Source organism: Dromaius novaehollandiae, chromosome 4 (assembly GCF_036370855.1).
Source record: "Dromaius novaehollandiae isolate bDroNov1 chromosome 4, bDroNov1.hap1, whole genome shotgun sequence".
In the NCBI taxonomy this organism is placed as follows: domain Eukaryota; kingdom Metazoa; phylum Chordata; class Aves; order Casuariiformes; family Dromaiidae; genus Dromaius; species Dromaius novaehollandiae.
Genome location: NC_088101.1, coordinates 40,460,891 through 40,484,851, shown reverse-complemented (window position 1 = coordinate 40,484,851; position 23,961 = coordinate 40,460,891). Strand labels below are relative to the sequence as shown.

General features: G+C 47.8%; 1 protein-coding gene and 1 long non-coding RNA gene across 2 annotated transcripts in view; one reads left to right on the top strand and one right to left on the bottom strand.

Annotated features, from left to right (window-relative positions):
- The window catches only part of LOC112995319 (uncharacterized), a 73,466-nt gene extending 52,221 nt beyond the window's left edge, over positions 1–21,245 (bottom strand). Inside the window, exons 1-2 of the long non-coding RNA XR_003262169.2 lie at positions 21,011–21,245; positions 6,426–6,615 (exon numbers count right to left, since the gene is read on the bottom strand). This is a non-coding gene — a long non-coding RNA (uncharacterized LOC112995319). The remainder of the gene's footprint in view (positions 1–6,425; positions 6,616–21,010) is intronic.
- SFRP2 (secreted frizzled related protein 2) lies at positions 19,806–23,818 on the top strand. The gene is made up of 3 exons (XM_026120221.2): positions 19,806–20,500; positions 21,210–21,290; positions 22,747–23,818. Exons 1-3 carry the CDS (start codon positions 20,008–20,010, stop codon positions 23,049–23,051), a joined length of 879 nt encoding a protein of 292 aa, XP_025976006.2. The 5' UTR covers positions 19,806–20,007; the 3' UTR covers positions 23,052–23,818.
- Positions 23,819–23,961: the final 143 nt, after the last annotated feature.

Genomic DNA, 23,961 nt, shown 5'->3' with positions numbered 1-23,961 from the left:
TTGTAAAAACACAAAGCTTAGAGGCACCGCTGCACTGGGTCTGCAGAGGGGCTGCCCAACAAAGAGGTTTCCTGACAACAGACCTCTCCTGGGACCACTTTCTCATCTCAGACACCCATGGGGGGCCTGCTCCCAGCATCGCCTCCAAAAATGCACTAGGGTTAGGGTTAGGGTTAGGGTTAGGAGAAAGACAAAGCCTAGAGGCACCACTGCACTGGGTCTGCAGAGGGGCTGCCCAACAAAGACGTATCCTGACAACAGACCTCTCCTGCAAAGACTTTCTCACCTCAGACACCAATGGGGGGCCTGCTCCCAGCATTGCCACCAAAAATGGGCTAGGGTTAGGGTTAGGGTTAGGGTTAGGGTTAGGGTTTGTAAAAACACAAAGCTTAGAGGCACCGCTGCACTGGGTCTGCAGAGGGGCTGCCCAAGAAGGGTGTTTCCTGACAACAGACCTCTCCTGCGACCACTTTCTCACCTCAGACACCAATGGAGGGCCTTCTCCCAGCATCGCCTCCAAAAAGCGGCTAGGGTTCGGGTTAGGAGAAAGACAAAGCCTAGAGGCACCGCTGCACTGCGTCTGCAGCGGGGATGCCCAGCGAAGATGTTTCCTGACTACAGACCTCTCCTGCAACCACTTTCTCGTCTCAGACACCAATGGGGGACCTTCTCCCAGCATGCACCTCAAACATGGGCTAGAGTTAGAGTTAGGGTTAGGGTTAGGGTTAGAGTACGGAGAAAGACAAAGCCTAGAGGCACTGCTGCACTGGCTCTGCAGAGGGACTGCCCAAGGATGGTATTCCCTGCCAACAGACCTCTCCCAGGAAGACTTTCTCATCTCAGACACCAATGGGGGGCCTGCTCCCAGCATCACCTCCAAAAATGCACTAGGGTTAGGGTTAGAGTTAGGGCTAGGGTTGGGAGAAAGACAAAGCCTAGAAACCCTGCCGTACTGGGTCTGCAGAGGGGCTGCCCAACAAAGACGTATCCTGACAACAGACCTCTCCTGCGAAGACTTTCTGGTCTCAGACACCAATCGGCGACCTTCTCCCAGCATCACCTCCAAAAACGGGCTCGGGTTAGGGTTAGGGATAGGGTTAGGGTTGGGAGAAAGACAAAGCCTAGAGGCACCACTGCACTCAGTCTGCAGAGGGGCTGCCCAATGAAGACGTTTCCTGACAAAAGACCTCTCCTGCAACCACTTTCTCATCTCAGACACCAATGGGGGTCCTTCTCCCACCATCGCCTCCAAAAATCGGCTAGGGTTAGGGTTAGAGTTAGGGTTAGCGTTAGGAGAAAGAGAAAGCCTAGAGGCACTGCTGCACTGAGTCTGCAGAGGGGCTGCCCAACAAAGGCGTTTCCTGACAACAGACCTCTCCTGGGACCAGTTTCCCATCTCAGACACCAATGGAGGGCCTTATCCCAGCATCGCCTCCAAAAATGGGCTAGGGTTAGGGTTAGGGTTAGGAGAAAGACAAAGCCTAGAAACCATGCTGGACTGGGTCTGCAGAGGGGCTGCCCAACAAAGACGTTTCCTGACAAAAGACCTCTCCTGGGAAGACTTTCTCGCCTCAGACATCGATGGGGGGCCTTCTCCCAGCATCACCTCCAGAAATGGGCTTGGGTTAGGGTTAGGAATAGGGTTGGGATCAGGAGAAAGACAAAGCCTAGAGGCACCGCTGCACTGTGTCTGCAGAGGGGCTGCCCAACGAAGACTTTTACGGACAGCAGACTTCTTCAAAGACTTTCTCACCGCAGACACCAATGGGGGGGCCTGCTCCCAGCATCGCCTCCAAAAATCGGCTAGGGTTAGGGTTAGGGTTGGGAGAAAGACAAAGCCTAGAATCCCTGCTGGACTGGGTCTGCAGAGGGGCTGCCCCAAATAGACATTTCCTGAAAAGAGACCTCTCCTGCGACCGCTTTCTCATCTCAGACACCAATGGGGGGCCTGCTTCCAGCATCGCCTCCAAATATGGGCTAGGGTTAGGGTTGGGGTTAGAGAAAGTAGAAAGACAAAGCCTAGGCACACCGCTGCACTGCGTCTGCAGAGGGGCTGCCCAGCGAAGAGGTTTCCTGACTACAGACCTCTCCTGCGACCACCTTCTCATCTCAGACACCAATGGGGGGCCTGCTCCCACCATCGCCTCCAAAAATGGGCTAGGGTTAGGGTTAGGGTAAGGGTTTAAGGTTGGGAGAAAGACAAAGCCTAGAAACCCTGCTGGACTGGGTCTGCAGAGGGGCTGCCCAACAAAGGTGTTTCCTGACAAAAGACCTCTCCTCCGGCCACTTTCTCACCTCAGACAACAATGGGGGACCTGCTCCCAGCATGCACTTCAAAAATCAGCTAGGGTTAGGGTTAGGGTTAGAGTAGGGAGAAAGACAAAGCCTAGAAACATCGCTGCACTGGGTCTGCAGAGGGGCTGTCCAAGGATGGCGTTCCCTGACAACAGACCTCTCCTGCGACCACTTTCTCACCTCAAACACCAATGGGGGGCCTTCTCCCAGCATGCACCTCAAAAACGGGCAAGGGTTAGGGTTAGGGTTAGGGTTAGGGTTAGGGTTAGGGTTAGGATTAGGGTTAGGGTTGGGAGAAAGACAAAGCCTAGAGGCACCACTGCACTCAGTCTGCAGAGGGGCTGCCCAACGAAGACGTTTCCTGACAACAGACCTGTCCTGGGACCACTTTCTCATCTCAGACACCAATGGGGGTCCTTCTCCCACCATCGCCTCCAAAAACCGGCTAGGGTTAGGGTTAGGGTTCGGGTTGGGAGAAAGACAAAGCCTAGAGGCACCACTGCACTGGGTCTGCAGAGGGGCTGCCCAACAAAGGTGTTTCATGACAACAGACCTCTCCTGCGACCACTTGCTCATCTCAGACAACAATGGGGGGGCCTGCTCCCAGCATGCACCTCAAATATTGCCTAGGGTTAGGCTTAAGTTTAGGGTTAGGGTTTGTAAAAACATAAAGCTTAGAGGCACCGCTGCACTGGGTCTGCAGAGGGGCTGCCCAACAAAGGCATTTACTGACAATAGACCTCTCCTGCAACCACTTTCTCACCTGAGACACCAGTGAGGGGCCTTCTCCCAGCATCGCTGCCAAAAATGGGCTTGGGCTAGGGTTGGGGTTGGGAGAAAGACGAGGCCTACAGGTTCTGCTGCACTGGGTCTGCAGAGGGGCTGCCAACGAAGACGTTTCCTGACAAGAGACCTCTCCTGCGACCACTTTCTCATCTCAGACACCAATGGGGGGCCTTCTCCCAGCATCGCCTCCAAAAATGGGCTAGGGTTAGGGTTAGGGTTAGGGTTAGGAGAAAGACAAAGCCTAGAGGCACCGCTGCACTGGGTCTGCAGAGGGGCTGCCCAGCAATCGTGTTTCCGGCCAATAGACATCTCCTGGGAGGACCTTCTTCTCTCAGACACCACTGGGGATCCTTCTCCCAGCATCAGCTCCAAAAATGGTTTAGGTGTAGGGGTTGGGTTGGGAGAAAGAGAAAGCCTGGAGGCGTTGCTGGACCTGGTCTGGAATGGGGCAGCCCTCCGTCATCCTGTACCACCAAGAAACCGCTGCTTTGAGGCCTTTGTCATCTGGGCTAGATATATCCCAGTCTATTCACGTTCCCCTGAATGACTGATATCACAACGATATGGCTTATCAACCACTCCTTCCAGTTTTCAGCTGAAGGTCAAAGCTAAAGCTCCCAGCCACCACAGACTGTCCTGGAGGACAGCATGTGTCAGGCCAAATGGGCACAAGTATTTGTTAATACATAAAGGGATTACTTACAATGAACTGCCAATTTACAGAAGAAAGTAACTTTAAAATCAGTCCTGATTTATACAGGAAAAGGCTCTTCTTGGGATGCCCCAGGCATTCTATCATGAGAAGTCAGGCCCTTTTTAAACACATCTTAAACAACAAGCACCACATAGAGGTGATAAAAACATCTAGCTAATTTAAGCATGAGCAAAAAGTTCAAGTAATTCATGAGTAACAAGGAAGTAACTGATACACTGCCTCTTCTCACCATATGCAGTATTAACACAACGATGTTACCAGTGAGTGACCTAGGTTCAATTATACACTATGGTGTAAACGCCTATCATTACTACTAAAGATAGAACTTTGTGAAGTAGTCAGAATCTGTCCACTCCTTATGAAATATGTACTACATAAGCAAAAATCCAAGTATGTTTAGACGTCATGAACCGTAAACAGCAAGGTACACACGTCCGTCATAGGCAGAAGACATGTTGTCTGAAAGGGGCATGATAGAGGGTTTTTGATTTACCTGTAGTCATTTCCCGAGCCAAAAGAGAGTTTTCCATAGATTCACAACAGGGTGCAGTGTCCCAACACAGTGACAACACAATAATAACTATAATAATAACTAATAATAATAATAACTGAGCACCCACAATAATAGGATAAGTTCCAGAGCTCAGTAGTGCTGAAGACTCAAAGGACCTTGCAGTGCTATACATATGTTATTGAAGTTAGTCTAACAATGTCCCTCCGAGGTAAGCAGATTTTGATATCCCCCTTGAAATAGAAAAGAAAACATATACAGAGAGATGCAATGATTGGTTCAAGCTCACACTGTATTTAGCAAAGTTGGAAATAGAAGCCAGGCTTCTCCCAGTCCTATGTCTCTTTCATAGAGCTACCCTTGGCTTTCACAGAACAAAGCAAGTTAAAGAGGGAACATATGCACATATTGCTGTAATAGCAGAGAAAAGTAGCTGGGTTTTCACACCATGAAATCAGAGAGATCTCATCTGCTTAAAGTATAAGGCAACATAAGATGGGAAACCTCAAACTGCTCTGTATTCATCATCCTCAACAATCAAATAGTCAAAGGAAAATTTGCTGATGAAGCATAAAATAAGTATTCACAGTCATATTGCAGATACAATTAATAATATTAATAGGTCTTCCACAACTATAGATACATCAAAATGCCAGATGCTTTTCTCCCTTTTTCACAAAATCAAGAAATCTAGAAAAAAAAACAAGTTTAGAGACATATCCCCAAAATAACAGCAGATGTTTCAATTATATAGATAGCTCCTATGGATATAGGCCCAGCTGCATATTGCATAGCATTACAGAATTAAATCTGTTACCTGCACACATTCTAAATGCACGGCCAGCATTAATGACACTGACCATCTATGAAGGATTAAGGATTAGTTATCATTTCAACATAGTGAAAGAAGATCTATATTTCTCTTTTAGACACGTAATTCACAGGAGAATCATGCTTGCCAACGCTCTGAAAAAATAATCTTCCAGAATTCTTGCAAACCCACTGTGTTATGATTTCATCTCATGAAATACAACACCTTTACATTAAACCTCATAAAACTAAATCCTGCTGGATCTCTTCCAGGCTCAGAGAATAAACAGCTATATCAGTAATGCCTAGAACAGTAAAATCTGGCCCACTGTCGTATGTCATGTTCCCATTTACAGAGGGGAGAAAGTCTACAAACAGCTAATTCACTTTGCTATTACAAAATCCTCACATATAATGAATTTCTCACATAACTGGTCTAAGAAATACTTCAAGTGGAAAAAGAATGCTTTGAACACCATAATACATATTTATTTCTACTAGTTTTTTTTTTATCTATTCCCTGCCTTGCCCTTAATGAAATATATGCTGCAGACCTGTTCTGTTTTTTAGCATGCAGAAATGAGTTTAATTGTAGCTGGAATTCTGATAGATAGCAAAGGAGGGAAATCTGTTGTCAAAACAGTTCAAAAGCACGGATGATTATATCCCATGAGATTAGTTTTTAAAAGCCCAATTATTTTTCCTTTGCAATCTGAAGAGCTAAATAGATTACTTCCCATCTTTCCAGTTCAACCCAGAGCGTAAGTAAGGAGGATGTTATAATATAGGTACAATTACACTGGGCAATGCAAATCTAACACAAAAGACATTCGCAGGAATTTCAGGACAATTATCAGACAAATGTTCTCCATTATATAGTGTATAGCCAAAGAAAAAAACAAAATTTTATTTGAATTACACTCCTCCCCATTCTTCACGTAGAACTATGTTCTAATCCCCAAATCTGGGCAGACTGTGGCATGTCTTAGCGTGGGAATTGCAATTATAGATCCAGATATGCACATATCACACATTCCTGAAGTCTTCCAGATCAGTCAGCGGACTAATTACATCTCAGACTAACCGCAATAAGATAATCTTTAATGCCGAGGCACACTGTTCAAGCACACAAGCCAAGGCTAACATTAACAGATACCACGCCTCATCGAGGGCTGAATTCTCTCAAGATTCCTTTTCTCAGTTTTTCCATTTTGATCGGAGCACTCTGGTTTTTAGTAGCCAAGACTGGAAGATGGTATTTCTATAGTAAAATAGAAAACAATGCAAAATATCTCAAGTCTTACTCACCATGTTCAGGAGGCTGGGAGAGGTTAACAGTGCTGTAAAATGCACGTTGCCGGTGACACAAAGCAGAGGGAGGAAGCCTGAAGAGCACGCAGGGAGGCCGCAGAGGCAGAGAGCTGAGATGCTCAGAGGGTCACAGCCATCAAAGAAGGGACAAAGGTTTCCTGGGAACTGTCAGTAGGTCCTTTTTGAGCTAGGTGGAAGAGAAACATCCCTATTAAGATGGTCAATTAGATGATATAATGGCAGGGTGAGGTCGCTGACCCCATCACTGGAAATAATTAGAATGAGAGGTGCACTTGGAACGCGGTGCCAGGCAGCCCGTCTCTGTTCCTCCCATGAAAGGCCACGGGAGCTGCCTCCCGAGGGCCACACCAGGGTTACTTTCCAGGCCAAGTGCGTGGCCGGCGAGTCTGCAGGTGAAGCCATAGGGCAGGCAATTGTGCTGCGGGCAGCATTTTAGCTGCCCAGAGGCCTCTCCTTATCCCTGCCAGAAGATGAAATTGCCACTGATTTCCAGCAGACTAGGGCTTCTGATCTCTGCACCAGGTGGAACCGGCAAAGACACCTGAGGGAATCTGGGCAGCACCTAAGCCTTTTCTTCCACTGTCACATCATAGCATTGAAAACACAGAAAGGTGTCAAAATTAGACTCAAGAATTTCCACCAAACTTTTTCCTCTTCTGTCAAAATCCTGTCTTCCTCACCTTTAGGTAGGAAAACTGCACCAATGCTGCTTCTGTGGACCTTAAAAATAGAAAGCCTAAAGGCATTGTGTGTTAATCAGTGGACTTACAAGCCTGCAAGGCTTTTCCAGCTTCCATGATTCTGAAAATGCATTGTTAGAGGACAAGTCTTGCTGTTAGATGAGTACCTGCAGCTCCCAGCCTCTACAGAGAATTCAAGGCATATATATGAGCACAGGATTTGGCTCAGTTGCGTGACTTTGTGTTAAATCCGAGTCAGAAGCTTTTTAAAAATCTAAGCCTGCAAATTGGATGGTGCCTATAAAGGGCTGTGCATGACATTTTCACCACCCAGGAGAAGACTTTAAGGACATTATGTGCCTGGCCTTTCCCTGTGGTGGGGAAAGCTGAAGCCCTAGCAAGGCTCTCCCTGAATTTGTGGCCATCTCAGCCCTTGAGTGGTTTTCTGACAAAAGCCAAAGCTCTCCAAGGACCATATATATACAGTCTCAATGTGTAAATAAGATCCAGGCTGTGATAAGGAAATGGCAGGTTTTTGCATACTCAACAATTTGGGCAGAGATGCTCTAACTCCCAAACTGGCTAATGATCCAGCTCCAGAATTAGCCGCTCAAACTATACAACCTGAATGACTGTGCAATACAGCAACAAATGAAATTCAAATGTCAATAAAGGCATATTGCCCCAAGGGAAAGGAAAAAAGAACGGAACACAGGTGACAGAGTACTGTGTTAAAAAGACCTTTGATCTGACCTAACATCATTGTTCTTACCATTTTATTCTAATATTTGAAGCATCATTTTCAACACAACTTGTACCAAGCCAAATTAAGATAATGTGACTTTGTTTCAGCTTTGTTCATCTTTTTTCCACTGTGAACACTTTCAGGCTCCAAATGCATAACCTTACACTTTATTAAGCAGTAAAAGACACGTGTGTAAACCAAGATACCTGTATTTCCAAGCCATTTATATAACTACTGTAAACAATGTAATTGTAATGTTTTACTAACAGATATAAATACTAACGCTAACCTGATTCTAATAGACTCCCTGCTGCAATGTTACTCACAGCAGCTACCCAAACCTTGTTTGCCCTGAAGTCTTACGGGAAAAAATATTACACAAGCAAAGTGGAGAATTACATTCTCACCTTTTTTTTTTTCCAGACATGAATCTAACTTTTCCCTAGTGGGAGTCAATCAAGCCAGCTATGCATTGGTTGGGAACATGTGTTGCAAGACACTCACTTCCCCCCAAAACTAGTACAGTTTCAGCCAGACCAGAAGACCAAGCATTGACTTGGAAGCCAAGGTCAGATCCTTTGGCTAGATTTAATTCACTGTCAAGTTTCAGCCTGTAGCATTTTTGTATCATGTATAAACTGTACATGAATATCTGAATAAAGGTCTGCAATAAAACTGGCAAGCAAGCTTTCTGTCTAGCAAAGTGCTGCTCTAGCACGTTATAGTCTCTCAAAAAGGAAGTTAAGATAACGAGACAGGAGAAAAGCACAACTTTTTTTTTTTTTTTTTTTTTTTTTAATGACAAGCACTTGGGAAATACATGGGTCATCAAAGGAAACTTCTGTAAGATCAGCATGGCACCTGTAAACGATCATCTATCTCATTCCCAGAGAGATCTATCCAAGTGGGTGCCCGGACACATGCTTAGGCTGGCTGGCCATGTCAGAAAGGTTAAAGCACAACAGAGGAAAATGTATTCATACCACATCGGTACAGTCCAAGGCTTAAGCTGCTCCAGCTCATCAAGAAAAATTTGATTTGGGGAAACAAGCTCTTGCCATTCTCTCCTCTGGTCTCTAAAAGCTGACTGTGTGCAGCAAAAGTGTTTGTGAACAATTACAAAACCGTAGACAGCAGGCACCAGAGCTGATGTCCAGATCTTCACAGACAGACTTACAATAGTCTGCTCAGGCAGTCTTTCATGAGCTTTAGTGATAGGAAGCATTTTTTGTTTTGGTTTGGTTTTTCCTCCTCCCTCCTTCTCCTTTTTCCTCATAGCTACTTCCCACATCCCTTGCTGCGATATACTTGCCATTTGTGAACCACCCCACTACCTCCCAGGGGAATTCAAACGTGGGTAGAAGTGCCCCTTCGGCCAGGAGCAGGGTTTCTGCTTCTGCAAAGCTGTGACAAGTGGGATGCGACAGTTGTGTCCTTTTCTACAGGAAGAAAAGTTGGGAAGGTGCAAGGCAAGAAACTGCACACTCCCTCAGAGTGTTGTTAACCTGACTTTCCCACACCCCCTTCCCAGCAACAGTCTCAGCCACCACGGTTTATGTTTTAGCTCAGAAACAATCTGGACAGAGTCATCATGGCTAGTAAAGGGCTGAGCCCAAAACCTCTGACCCAGTTGGCCTGTAGGTGCCACCAAAATATAAATGTTAACTACTGGACTAAGCCCTATTAATAAGGACTGAACCTTGATTGAACCAAGCCTCATGTTGGAAAAATATTGTGAGAAAAGCTACATTTGGGCACAGAGAGGATGAGATGTAAGTTAGTCACACAGAAAACAGAGCTGAGAATATCAAAAAGAATCTCAATGGAAACAATATAATAGATAAAGGTAATAAAGACAACTGAAGTAATAAATAAATATACCAGGTAGTTCTAAAACTTACTGTGAATGCATATGTAGGTACTGAGAAAGAAAAAATACACATAATGAAGAAGAGTGTGTTGAAAATGTTGTATTTCAGACTAGGGTTTCTTTATATAGAAAAGCAAAATTGAAAAGGCTTGTAAAGACTAAAGTTCAGGAAGGTAAAACTGTAAATTTCTAGTTTGAAAGTGGGAAAACAGAAGAGGGAAGAAGAAGAAACGTGTTGATGCTTTTTGCAATGAGTTCTGAACTTCCCCAAAACTTCTGATGTAATACCATTGTAAGCCATTTCACTCAAGCTGATTCTTTGTCAGCTTTTTCAGAAATGGCCTCAAACATCTGGATTTTTTTAATATTTGGAAATGTGTGCAAATATATTTTAATTACTGATATATGTGCCTACTAGTTAGATTATTTGAATCACTTGGTAATTTAACTCCAATCCAATATTGAGACTAATTTGTTGATTTGATCATGATGTCAGATTGATTTGATTGTTTCACTGCTTTATTTTAAATCAGGTTTAATAATATTTTAAATAACATAGCTTCAGGCAATGGATTTTCTTGATTTTATTTTTTAAAAGTTTAATTACAAATTATTTTTTTAAATAATTTCTCTCAACAAGTAACACGTGTCCAAACCTTGAGGCCATTAGACCATTTGCAGTCTAACTGCAAAACTGGCAATTTCCCTAAAAGTAGCAATTGATTCTGAAAATGAGTTTCTATATATGCCTGTCTTTCAAACATTCTTTTACAGTTGTTTTCTGTGTTAGGCACTGTAGAAGCAGAGAGTGTTTTTTCCATGAATCTGCAGAACCGCATGATGTTCCAGCATGTGGACCCACACTAAAGCTCACCATATCTCCATGGAGCAGGCAGAGCCACCCAGCAGAGATTAGCTGGGCAGTGCCTGCTGTCTGGGACATGCCACTAAGCTTTAACCTGGTTATATTAAGATTTGATATGAGGAGGAGGGAAAAATAATAATAATAAATCAACCATTATCACACTTTCTTCAGACTGACCTATTTCAAACCACAAACAAGGAGGGCCAGGCACAGAGCAAAGCAGTAGAGGACCAGCAGTAACACAGGAGCACCATGATCTAGCTGCTAGGAAACACTGAACACAAGGGGAAGTGAACTCCTCTCTCCCTTAGGCACAGGTGCCTCGCTCAGGACCACAGCAAGGCTTGCCAGAGACCAGGACCCTGAACCCCAAGCCCTCTCCTCTGTGCTGATGCCCATAGGTGCTCCCTGAGCAGGGGCCCTGAGCTCATGTCACCTTACTCAAGAAAGAGGACATGGGGCTGCCCACCTCCAAAACAGGAGGCTGGCAGGTCAGAGATGGACTTATCTACCTGGGAAGCAACAGACGAGAAAGCAATTCAGTCTGAAAAAAATTCAGTCTCAAAACATGGAAGTGCCTGTTAAGCCAAGGAGTTGCCTTGTGGGTAGATTACCACTTTCCAGCTCTTCCACTGGATCTACAGTGCCAGGTAGCACAGGATGCAGGATTCACAGAGTCAGTGGCAGAAAAAGACCCCAAGCACACTAAAAGCTAGTCTAGTTTACAGAGCAGTGAGATCCCACTTTCAGTTCTCACTCCCAAAACAATTCACACGAAAACAGTTCCTGAACAGGAAAAACAGCCGTGATGCTGCAAGCCAGGCCAGCACCTAAAGGGACAGCCAGGACATGGCACTGGACGATGGGTAGGTGGGCTTGAGCCCCATGAAACAGAGGGAATTGGAAAGCAGGTATCTCAGTTCCTGGGCAAGTGCTCAAACCATTAAATTACTATTTCACAAGCACGACATTTCTTCTTCAGCTGCAGTATGAATAGGAAGCATTAACTGTTGGGAAGACACTGGTCCCATCAGTGGGCACAAAGCAGGGGCCACTGGAGCCCATGCACTGGGGCCAGCTGGTGGGTTTCCAGGCCCCACACACACGGCGGGGCTTCAGGAGGGAACCAGCTGCCAGCACCAAGGCCTCCCCAGGGCTGCCAGGCAATGCCTTACAGAGGTTTCCAAGTAAAGGCAGTCACAAATCAAGGACATACTACAACAGCCTTGGACACAGATGTCTGAAATCTGCCTAAGACCTGGTTTTGGTACTAGAATTTGTAGCTAGACCCTTCATGCCCAAAATCAATGGCAAAACTCTCCCTGTGGCCAGTGAAGCCAGTATTCCACCCCATGCCTCCTTTCCTATGCAGAGACAGTAATTTTCCCCTCTTCCCTTCCATGTCATTCTTGCCCTACCTAGATCCCAAACCCTTCGTTAGAAGTCTTCTTTCCTTCTGTGCAGCTCACGCAGTGGGGCCCGACACTCTGCTCAAGGTGCTAGCTACTACCAGACTACAGATAATAACCAGAGGGGGAAAAAAAGCACTAGGAGGAAAAAAGGAAATATACATTACATTATACCTTTTAAAATAAAATACACTAGGAACAGAAGATACTATGAGACTGAGGTCCTCTAGGGCATGGTCTCTGCTATCTTTAATTGTCATGCAGCACTTAGATTTGATAGATAATAAAGGGAGCAGTAATCATAAACAGACATTCTGCATGAGCAAAATTGCTCACCATGACAAAAACTCTAGCCAGATATAGATGTATGTCAGATAAATTTGAAGGATCATAACTTGCTAAAGCATTTGCATGCAAATAAATCTAGATTTTTATTACACACACATATATTTATATATGTTTGTGTAGAGTATGTAGAGTATAATATCCAAATATTTGTATTTATCATTTAATATAAAATGAGAAAAGTACAATATAACATTAAAAGCAGAGGCTTGGAATAATACTTAATAATGTTCCTATGGAAAATATCTCAAATTGGAAAGACTTCCCTGAAGATCTGAAGATACTAAAGGCAGGGGAACTACTGGACTGAGTGAGTGACCACCACCAGCAAAAAAAATAAAACCTGTTGTGACTTGGTTTTGTTTCCATTTGAAAGTAATGGACCCTACTTTGATCTTTACCCTTTGTGACATCAAACATTGATTAAACATAGTCTAGAGTTTCAGTCCCAAAACGCGGTGTTCCTAGGGAAGAGAGCAGCCTAGGCAGAGCGGGTAGAAACACAGCGCGTGGAAGGCAGCTCGACACCGGACAACACCGGGCGGAGGGGAAACTACGCGGTGGGCACGAGCGCCACCGAGAGGCTCTTCTCTGGTACTGCATGCCTGAGCCACCGAGAGGCTCTTCTCTCGTACTGCATGCCTGAGCCACCGAGAGGCTCTTCTCTGGTACTGCATGCCTGAGCCTTCCCCGCTGCGCGGTGCGCGGGGGCACTCAAGCACAGGCTCAGCACCCTGCGAACAAGGGGTCACTCACGCTAAGGGTCTGCTGCTGTTTTCAGTGAACACTGTAAGTGGAAAATAAAACAGGATAAAGGACGTTTTAGGGTTCCTTTCAGAACAGCTTTTTAAAAAAAGAGAAAGAGATCTACAGCACTTACATTTTTTAACAATTGAGCTTTTAGATGTTGCAGTAACAGAAAATAAGACTGCTACCCAGTCCTAGATCTGGAAAATGTTAAATTCCATCTTATCAGCCACCAAAACAGAGTCAGGATCGATCCGTTGCTGAGCTGTTTCCTGTCAAAATCTGGAAAACACTTTTTTTTTTCCTAACAAATGCAATTGCAAGATTCAAGTAATAATAATCTTCTGATAATGTGATGCTAGAAGCCATTTTTAAAGTTATTCAGACCTTGTCATCAGATTTTTTCACCACAGGGAGAAAGCCAGTTTTGTTCTCACCACTGACATTTTATGCATTGACCAGAACAAACAAAAAAATTATTTCATTCTTCTTCAGTGTCACCAACCAAAGAGTAATTTCTCAGCCCCCATGTTTATGCTTAGAGAGCCTCTGAGGTCAGGATTTCCCTATTCTGTTTGGCCTGGCTACCACCAGCAGCGGGTGGCAGCGGCCAGTGCCTGGGGCTGGGCACCCCTCGGTGGGGAGGGCAGCACTCAGCTGCTTTGGGTGCAGGTGTTTCACCCCGGCCAAGGCTTGAATCCCTTCTGCAGGGGCATGTCCCAGTCTGGAAATCGCGCTCTCAGTGCGTGCCCCTGCCGCCAGGCATGCACACAGCAACCGAACACCAGTTACACACAGCCAGAGGGGGAAGAGACCATTTTCCTGCTCATGTCACCCATGCCACCAGCAGAGCAAGACGGGAGCAGACAAGGAGCTGCGCTGGGTCCACCCAGCACCGCGTCTCCAGCACAGCCCTGCCCGAAGGCCTAGGCAAGAATGGGCACCCATACAAACACTGCTTCCCAATAATCTCCCCATTCCTTAAGGAGGTTCCTTAAACCTGTTTGACTGCTTCATAATGGATCTCCCAGGGGATACGTACATCCCTAAAACAAATGCTAGGATGGGCAAATCGAAGAGTCTGGCAAGGAGATCACTTGGGAAGACACAGAGATCAAAGTGCCCTCTATGCTAAAATAGGTTTGAGCTAACTATTGGGCTACAAGAGCCTCTGCTGCTGAAACCATTCCCCTTTCATCCACAGTGGAGGAGAGCTTTTGGCCCTGGGCATCCTCCAGGGAGGGGAGGGATGTTGCAGTAGAGTTTTGAATCCAGGCCGCCTCATGTCTCACATAAGCATGCACATATATCAGTAACGATTCAGCTGGGCAAGGCTTCGCATAACCTGATTTAACTCAGAAGTTTGAGCGGGGGTTGGAGTAGATGGCCTTCTGAGATGCCCTCCAACCAAAATTATTCTATGATTCCACGACTGAAAAGTGTGATCTTCCCTGCAGAACAGTAACAAAAAAAACAGGGCTCAGCCTAGAGAAGTCATGAATTTTTGCAGGTTTTACCTCAAGCTCACCAAATCAGCAAAGCATGTCAGTGGGTAGCAGCAGCGGAGCACGGAGAGTGCAAAGACCCTTGCATGCATTATGCAGCCAGGTAAGTAACTAAGTGATCTCAAGGCAGCAAACTGTGGATTCAGAAAAATATGTAACAGCCAAACTAACAAATTGAAAGCATTTTTTACTGTCTGCTTTGAAGTGAGTTTTGCCTAGACAGGCATGTGCCAATATATCTTCCCCTGTTCACTTATCAGCTTCTGGGTCTGGCCAGAAAAAGGTAGAGAAAATCTGAGTTCATACAAAGGTTTGAGAGAGGGGGAGAGGGAGACAGAGAGAGAGAGAGAGAGGAAACAGCACCACAGTTTTGATGTAGATGGTACAGACCATGCACCCTCCAATGATCCTTAGACAGCAGTGTTCTCTCTTAACTCACCACAAGAACCAAGCACTCAAGTCATTTTCCCCACAGTCCATTCATTTTCACTACCATCCAGCAGCAAGTGATTTTTACTAAGGGGTTTTTTTTTTTTGGGGGGGGGGGGGGGGGGCTTGTGCCATCCAGTCTTTGAACTCACTCTCTGCAACTCCTAGCCCCCTTCCAAGAGACTGGGAAAGTGGGAAAACACAGGCTGTCCTGAAGGATCTCTGGAGATAGCAGCCCCATCTTCAGTTTTGGGGCCCTATGGCTGGGGCTTTTTCCAGACAGCTTTTTCTCTCTCCTCCCTCCCAAGATTTAAGGTGATTTAAGCACTTTAGTGCCTTAAGGATTAAAGGCATTTTAACAGCTTATATTGCTTTAAGCAGCTAAGGTGGTTTAAATGCTTATGCTACTTTCAGGGTTTAACACAGCTTAACTGTGTATGCCACTTGATGAATTTACAGGCGCTTAAAAGCTTATGCTCCCTTTTAAAAACAGTAACAAGGTAGCTTAAACTATCATGATATTATAAGGGTGTCCTCGGCCCTTTCTCCTCCACTACCAGTGTTTTTCACTTCCCTCACGCAGGTGAGACCGGGTCGCTCAGGGCTTTTTGCACTCAGGTGCTGAACCCCTGCGAGGACAGAGGCTGCTGACCGGGCCCGCGGCGGCCCCCTCACCTGGCGGCAGCAGCCCCCGGGGCACGGGGAGACCCCGCGGAGGCCCCGGCCCTACTGCGGGGCCGCCGCCCGCCTCTCCGGGCGCTTTGAGGCGGCCGCCAGCTGCCGGCAACCAGCGATCAGCCGGGGCTCGCCTTAGAGGGCTCTCGGCCCTCGCCGGGGCTCTACCCGGCCCCGGGGGGTGTCCAGCGCCGGAAGCATGCGGGGAAAGCAGCCAAGAGCTGTAAATAGCTCATTAGTTTCATTCCCAATTAAGTGTGAAACAGCGGTTGTTTATTGGCCTGAGCGCGTGCAGCCCCCCCCCCCCCCCCCGCCGCCCGGGCCGGCCCCGACGGGGAGCTCCCGGGCCGGGCACTCGGCCCCCCCGACCCCGACGGGGAGCCCCCCACCCGCGCTGGGCAGCCGGACCCCCCGGGCCGTGCGGGGCTCCCGGCGGCGGGCCCGGGTGGCGCGTCTCAGCCGCGTGTCTCCCGGCTGTAAGACGTGTGCCCTGACAGCCGGGGAAGGCAACTGCACTTAGGGCAGGCTGCAACACAACACCGCTTCCTCGCAGCTGAACAGACCCGCCTTTCGGAGCCAGCCCCATCCCTCCTAAAAGACGAGCACTTCGGGCAAGCTCAGCGGAGCCTTCCCCGGGCCAGCGAGGCTGCGAGGTGTCCCAACCCCAAGCAGCTGCGCAGCACAGCAGGGACCCCCAGGGCACCCCATGGTGAGGTCCCCACATCCACATCACCCTTACCCCTTGAACACACTCACACGGATGCCCAGTGCTGCTCTTGCCACTTAGGCTTTGATAGACTTTGGGCATTTAGCATGAAAATCATCTGGACTCTGAATTCAGCAGGTCTCCTGGGCGCAGCAGCCGGTCTGTACAGCTCACACTCGGGCTGCGCCGGAGCATGGGCCCTGCAAAACCGCAAAGCCTGTAAACAGCATTCAGGTCTGCGGGCCAGGAGAGCTGCACCTGAGTTTGCAGCGATGAGCACCCATGTCAGCCTCGCACTCCAGCATTTTCCTCTGTAAAGGATCACAGCGAGGGCAATAATGATTGCTTGGGTCTACAGGCTTGTGCTGGATTTGTTTACATGATCTCAGATCGTTTCATATTTATAGTAAATGAGTTTGCCAAGGGTGATTAAAAATGGAAATAGTAAGGTCTTATAAAGCCTCATTTCAAATCGAAGTGTAATCCAGGAAAAACAGTGTGTTTTTCCTCCTTATGTCCTATGGACTGGAAACAAACAAGCAAGCAAACATTCCTGGTGAAAAAATGAGCAGATTTCTGTTGGAAAGGTCTCATCCTCCACCTTAGAAAATGATTGTTATCTCTAATCTATACAGAGCCTGTTCAGATCTTCGGTCTTTGCTTCCACACTGTGCAGATGGTTGGATCTGTTGAAAGTGCTGTACAGGGCTACCAGGAATTTATGGAGCAGGCAAATTGTCTTCCGATCATGCATCCACTTGAACGGACATCAATGACTACATAAAATGAGAAGCAGTGATAAAAGGAGAGGAAAAGAAAAAGACCTGTCCATTTTATGAAGAGCTGGTGAGTAGCTGGTCATTCAGGGTAAGAGGAAACATGCTGGTAGGTCCTTTTCCAATGACGAGGAGTTTTGGGTAGACTCCAGTGGGACCAGCACTGGGAGCTGAAGTGAAATGTCCAGCAAGTGGCAACAACTACAGTCCATGGCAATCCTCAGGACTTGCCAAAACAACTTCAAAATGGGTGGCATAAGTAATCCGTGGGGCTCAGTGCTATGGAAGCGAACGGAGGCCAAGAGCTTACAGATCTATTTTTTAAAGGAATGAACTGAATACAGATAACAAATGGCAAGAATATGTGAAGCTATAAGAAGACGACTACTTTTAAGTGTTTACACATGGGATATTAGATATTCATGACATTTATTTTTCCGGATATGAAACAACTTTAAATAACAGAGAAGAAGCTGGCCTACAGGGAGATTATATCCATGAGTATAGTCTGCTGGAAAGGATCCTGAAACTTCCTCTGAAATAGCTAGCACTAGCTTCAGTGCCTAACAACAACCAGGCTGGACAAGCACGCGGTTTGTTCCAGTAAGGCAGTCCCTTTTCTTCCACAGGGAGAAGCTGCAAGTTTCCTATGCCATAAGGCAGTGACCCAAACTTCAGGGAAGCCCAGGCAGAGAACTGAACCTATGTGGATTAGATGGTAACAGCTGTGCAATTTGCAAAAGTCAGAACGGCTGAGGCTAGCTTCCCCTAAAACATCTCTATAAGGAGATATTCAGTAGCTGATTAATGAATGTGGTTTACCACAAAAAGATACTACACAGGCCTGCACTCTTCAACAATAATGTCATAAATAATATAAATCCCAGAAATTTCCAAACTACACTGACACTGTGTTCTGATCCCAATGCCTTGTCTACCTTTCTTCCTTTCGTTATAAATCAACACAAATGCTAATTCTTTAAGGAAATTTCTAGGTGAAGACAAAAGGAAAGGGAAAGGGAGGCACCTACACTGTGTAGAGCTTTTAGCCTTGGAAAAAAGTGGCAGATGATGGTATTTTTAACACACTCTGACACTCATACCCAAAGACACACGGAAAACCCCCTTTTGCAGTCAGGGGCCAGCCAGGGTTCACCAGGCACCGTTCACTGCAGCTCTCTGATCCTTGCAGAACAGAGTCAAAGGAAAGACATTCAGGTTAATCATAGCTTTTGGAGAAGGACAGCTCTATAGATGTTGATCCTTTGCACAGCGGCTGTGCAACACCTTGGTGGGGCAAGGAGATCAGACCGGAGGCAGCCTCCTTGCACGCAGTCTGCCTGGTGCCATAGCCCTCAGCCTGGTGCAGGGGGAAGAAGACTTGCAGGTTATCCTCTCTCTCTCCCCCTACAACTTCATAGGCCCACCTGCAGTGGGAGGGAGGCATGGGCATCTGCCACAACTCCACCTGCAAGGGACGGTGCTCAACAGGTTGCCCCACTTCTCAGCTTGCTGCAAGCAAGCTGCCCAGCAAGGAGGAGAGCAGGGCCCTGCGTGGACTGGGCTGAGACAGCATCCGTGGGGCAAGGGACAGGCTGCAGGGAGATGAGGGTCTCACGGTGTATTTCACAGCTTTCCTGGGCTTGCCTCACAGATGTCCTTCTGGGCGTTCAGGATCACCTGAAATTAGGTCCTTTGCCCCAAAAGCAAAGGTGAAGACATGGGGACTCTGGCTTGGTCACGCTCCAGTGACAGCTGAGGCAAAGAGATGTGATTTGCAGTAGCTGCACAGCACATCCATTAGGTTTTACTGGGCTGGCAGAGGCTCCAAGCAGTGCCCTAGCCTGAGCACTTCGCATCCTGTGGGAGGGTCACTTAGCAGAGGACCCTCCTTGGGGCACCAGTGCCTCTCCAAGCAGGCACTTCATATAGCAAGGAGCCACGCTGGGAGGTGTGGGCACTGCTGAGCCAGAGAGGGACTGGGAGAGCAGGCACCCCGCTGTCGCTGTGCGCTCCGTGTGTGGCTCTGGCCCCAGGGTGAGCTGTAGGGGCTAGGGGAACTACCATCCTCAGCTGCCCAACTTGCCCCACAAGCGGGCAGGACAGGGGCAAAGCGTGGAGGGCTGCAGAGCCCACTGCGGGGCATGCCCCACTCACCACAGCCCCGGCAGCAGCCAGGGAGGGGGCAGAGGTGACAGCGACCCCGTGGGGTCTCTGGGAGCAGAGCCTTGCCCCCTGCTTGGGGAACCAGACCAGCCACATCATGTGCTTGCCGGTAGCAAAAGGATCAAAATCGGGGGGGGGGGAAGAGGAGAGTCCCGTCCCTCTACGATAAGTTTATTAACTGCAAAGCTCACCTTAAACTACCCGCAACCTGAAAGCGGCCCCTCTCCCCTTGCCCAGCCAAGGAGATCCGAGGGCTTTTGTGGTTCTTTGTTCGTGGGGATCTTTTCCCCCCTTCCCCGTGCATGCACTGTAACATTTCTTTTAAGGATTTCCTGCCAAAAGACAATCCCCCTGAGCAAAAGCAGACCAAGAAAGTAGTGACCAATCCTTTTTGGATGGCTGTCACAAGGCTCCTCCCAGCCCTCCGCTCCCCCTTCCATTTGCATACAAAAAATCCAGAAAACTCCCGTTTGCCCCTGCATCTCGCTCAGACCCTCCGTCCGTGTCTGCCAGGCAGGAGCCCGGGCTCGGGGGCAGCTGCATGCGGCAGAGGGGAGCGGCGCGCCAGCCCTCCGCCGCCTCTCCGCCTGCGAGCGCCCGCCAGTGAGGCCGCCCCGGGTCCCCCCGCGAGCGCCCCAAAATGCAGCGCCGCCTCTGCGCCCTGCTGCTGCTGGCCTCCCAGTGCCTGGGCTCGGCCGCGGGGCTCTTCCCCTTCGGGGAGCCCGACTTCTCCTACAAGCGCTCCAACTGCAAGCCCATCCCCGCCCCGATGCTGCTGTGCCGCGGCATCGAGTACCAGAGCATGCGGCTGCCCAACCTGCTGGGGCACGAGACGGTGCAGGAGGTGCTGGAGCAGGCCTCCACCTGGATCCCGCTGGTGCAGAAGCAGTGCCACCCCGACACCAGGAAGTTCCTCTGCTCCCTCTTCGCCCCCGTCTGCATCGACGACCTGGACGAGATCATCCAGCCCTGCCACTCGCTCTGCGAGGAGGTGAAGGAGAGCTGCGCCCCGGTGATGTCCGCCTTCGGCTTCCCCTGGCCCGACATGCTGGACTGCAGCCGCTTCCCCAAGGACAACGACCTGTGCATCCCCCTGGCCAGCAGCGACCACATCCTCCCGGTCACCAGGGAAGGTAAGAGCGAGCCGCCGGGCCGCCCCCGGCTCGGCAGCGCTGCCCCGGCGCCAGCCCCGCGGGGCGGCAGCGCGCCCGCCCGCCGCCGCGGAGAGCCCGGCACCGCGGTGCGGGGCATCCCCCTCCCCCCAGATCCCGCCCTCGTCCGGCGGGGGGGCTCGGGTGAGCCGCAGACCGGGCTCAGGCGGACTTTTGCGAGGGGCCCTTGCTGCGGGACCGCTACGATTTCCCCGGAGCCTGGAAAATAGGTGCTCCGGTGCCAGGTCCCGGCGGTGCCAGCCCGCCGGCGCCGTCGGGGGGCTGGGACCAGCCCGCAGCCTTTCCCCGTCTCCCCCCCGGAGGGAAGCTCTGTGACCCGGACGGAGCCGTCAGTAACGCAGACCTCTTTCTGCAAAGATCATCGCTGAACCGCAGGGTCGGGCTGTTTTTTGTTTTTTCTCTTCTTCCCTTACCTCCCCTCCCTTTTTTTGTTCCTGTTTAAAAAAAAAAAAGTTTGGGTTTAAGTGTTACCTTAAAAGTGCTTCGTGCGCGTCCCCCTTCCAGCAGCTCTGAAGCAAGGTAAGGCTTGTCACAGGGGAAAGGCAGCTCCATGCAGGAGAAGGCACACAGTCCTCCGAGGGAAGGAAAAACGCGTTTCCCCGAAGGGTTCCCAACGCCACCTGCTGTTCTTTTCTCCCTGAGCCTGATGAGGACTGTCTTGCATTTCCAGCACCTAAGGTCTGCGATGCCTGCAAAAACAAAAATGAAGATGATAATGACATTGTGGAAAACCTCTGCAAAAATGACTTTGGTAAGTGGAAGCACAGTCCCTCGATTAAAGCTTGAGGGCTCAGGGTCTTATCCTGACACGATCGTGTACAACTCCCAGCGGAGTCAGTGAGAGATGTGTCTGAAAAAAGGCAGGGCTTTGTCTTAGCTGCAGACTGACTCGTCCATCCTATCGTGTCTGACTGTTTCGGTCATGAAATGCAACATCCCAGCTCAGAATAAAAAGTGGTCCTTTTAGAGTCTTTTTCTGTTTGCTGCTTTTCTGCAAATAAGTGTTTTCAAGTTGTACTCATTTATGTGGATGGCGCAGGCAAGTCAAACAGTAAAATGAAAAAGAGGAATCTTTCATCTAGAGTATTGCCTGGGGAGCAGTACAGCAAAGCTTCATTTAGACGTATGAGAAAGAGCCGCATGACCAATCTCATGTATAGTAAGAAAGAAGGACTTTCTCTGCAGATTAAGAGTGAAGTTCTACATATCATTTGACAGAGAAGGTAATGCATGGACAATTGGGGATATAAACTTAATGTGAAGATCTAGGGTTAGAGGAGGACAAGAAAGCCCCTTGAACATAGACAACTGAATGGCACATTATCCACACATTAGCATTTCAAGAGAAAAGGGGAATAGGAGGGGAACCCTTTCGTAACAGATCAATGTTTATACCTGGAGACAGATTTGTAGTGTAAATATCTACAATAATTCAAAAGCTTTTCTTACTAAGGGGGGGAGGGGGAGGAACCCTGAAACCATGACTGTGGGACATAATTGCTAAAACAACCAATAGCTTTGGCCTAGCAAATTGCACTCAGATAAATCCTCCTAAAGCTAAACATGCCCCATAGATTCTTAAAGAGCCCTGTATCCCCCTCCTAGTTATTTTACCAAATCAAATGCAGCTGTTGGACCAATTTGCCCTCCATGGGATCTATTCTCTCAAAAAAACAATACATGTGAAATATCATTTCCTTACAGGTTTGCCTAAAATCCTCTCCAGCCTAATAAATTAAGTTTAAAAGTTTTCAGCCACAGAAGAGATCAGATTTCAGATTAGGTTTAGGTCCTTGCCTTCCCAGCTCCCCTTCAAATTCTAGAGTTTCAGGAAGACTCTGCTATCCCAGCAAAAAACCAGAGCGCCTGCTTAACACAGCAAACCTACCCTCTCCCTGTTTGCAAACAGGAAAAAAGCCAGAGAAAATATTAATTCAGAAAAGAAGGAAAAAGAGGGGGAGGGGGAGCAGAGAAAAGAAACCCAAAAACCCTCAACCCTAAGGTTGATTCAAACTGAAATGACTTGCATGCCCTTTGTGGCTTTAGAAATGGAGCCACCTGCTGCCTCTTCTGTCAGCCCTGACAGTTTAATTAGCAATAGAGCACCTCCCTCCCCAGGTCCTCTTTATGTGCACTAATGGGAAAAAACCTCTCAATCTTTCTCCCTCTCTCCCTCATCCCACTTCCCCCTCCCCTCACTCTATTAGCCTTGAAGATAAAAGTGAAGGAGATTGCCTACATCAATGGGGATACCAAGATCACCCCTGAAACAAAGAGCAAAACCATCTATAAGCTGAACGGGCTGACGGAAAGGGATCTGAGGAAGATTGTGCTCTGGCTCAAAGGTGGCCTCCAGTGTACCTGTGATGAGATGAACGACATCAATGTCCCCTACTTGGTGATGGGGCAAAAGCAAGCTGGGGAACTGGTGATCACCTCACTGAAGCGGTGGCAGAAAGGGCAGCGGGCTTTTAAGCGGTTCTCCCGCAGCATCCGCAAACTGCAGTGTTAGTTGCCCCTGCTCCAGCCACATCCAGCAGCTGCCTCCATCCTGAGCTCTCTGGCCCCTCGCACTCCCCTGCTTCCTCCCCTCTGAGCCTTGAGGTGCAGCAGGCACGAGACACAGGGACCGTTCCCTGAGAGAGGAGGGAGGCCTCCGTTTTTGTACATAGGTTAAAGTGTAATAAAAAGTCATGACTATTTTGGGGAAGTATTAAAGTATCTTGCTTAAAGCTTTTTTTTTTTTTTTTTTCCTCCTTCCTTTTTTGAGTGCAAGTGTGATTTTTGGTCCGAAGTTTTTCCCTCTTCCTTTTGGTAATGTTGGTCAATTTATATTGCTGCTTCTCTGTATACATGCATGTTTGTTGTGCAAAAGTAGGAGATGCAAAGAAAGACAGTCACATGTGTGACTGGCCTGTCACAATGGATATGACTTTTTCACCGATGTGAAATGGCTTGCCATCTATATTAACACTATAAAGATCATGTTACAACTCCTGCATGTGATACATAGGCACCAATAAGGGCATATTAACATTCTTGCATTTTTTTTTCCACAAGTCTGAGCCCTTCCCTGTCAGAGAAATGAACAGGTTTTGGAGCTGGTTGATCTGAATGCAACTTCTGTTTTTATAATTTTGCAAATTAAACCATCTGTAGCCTACTTGTAATATACCTAGTGGTTAACCTGAAAGAGTTGTAAAATATTGCTTTAATTAACCTTGTAAATACTCCAGATAAATGTTATATTCTTGTATATAAACTTTACATCATAGTTTACCATTGTCTTGGTCTGTTTTGGGGGGATTTACTTTAATCTGTTCTGGCAGAACTGGGAGAAAATCATCCAACTGGGTTTTGTCATGGCAAAGCAAAACTTGTCCTTCCACCCCAAATGGCCAATAGAGAAACACCTAAAGGTT

Coding starts and splice junctions, on each gene's coding strand:
- SFRP2 (XM_026120221.2), top strand. CDS start 20,008: ATGCAGCGCCGCCTCTGCGCCCTGCTGCTGCTGGCCTCCCAGTGCCTG. Junction 20,501..21,209: donor CCTCCCGGTCACCAGGGAAG/GTAAGAGCGAGC, acceptor TTGCATTTCCAG/CACCTAAGGTCTGCGATGCC. Junction 21,291..22,746: donor CCTCTGCAAAAATGACTTTG/GTAAGTGGAAGC, acceptor TCACTCTATTAG/CCTTGAAGATAAAAGTGAAG.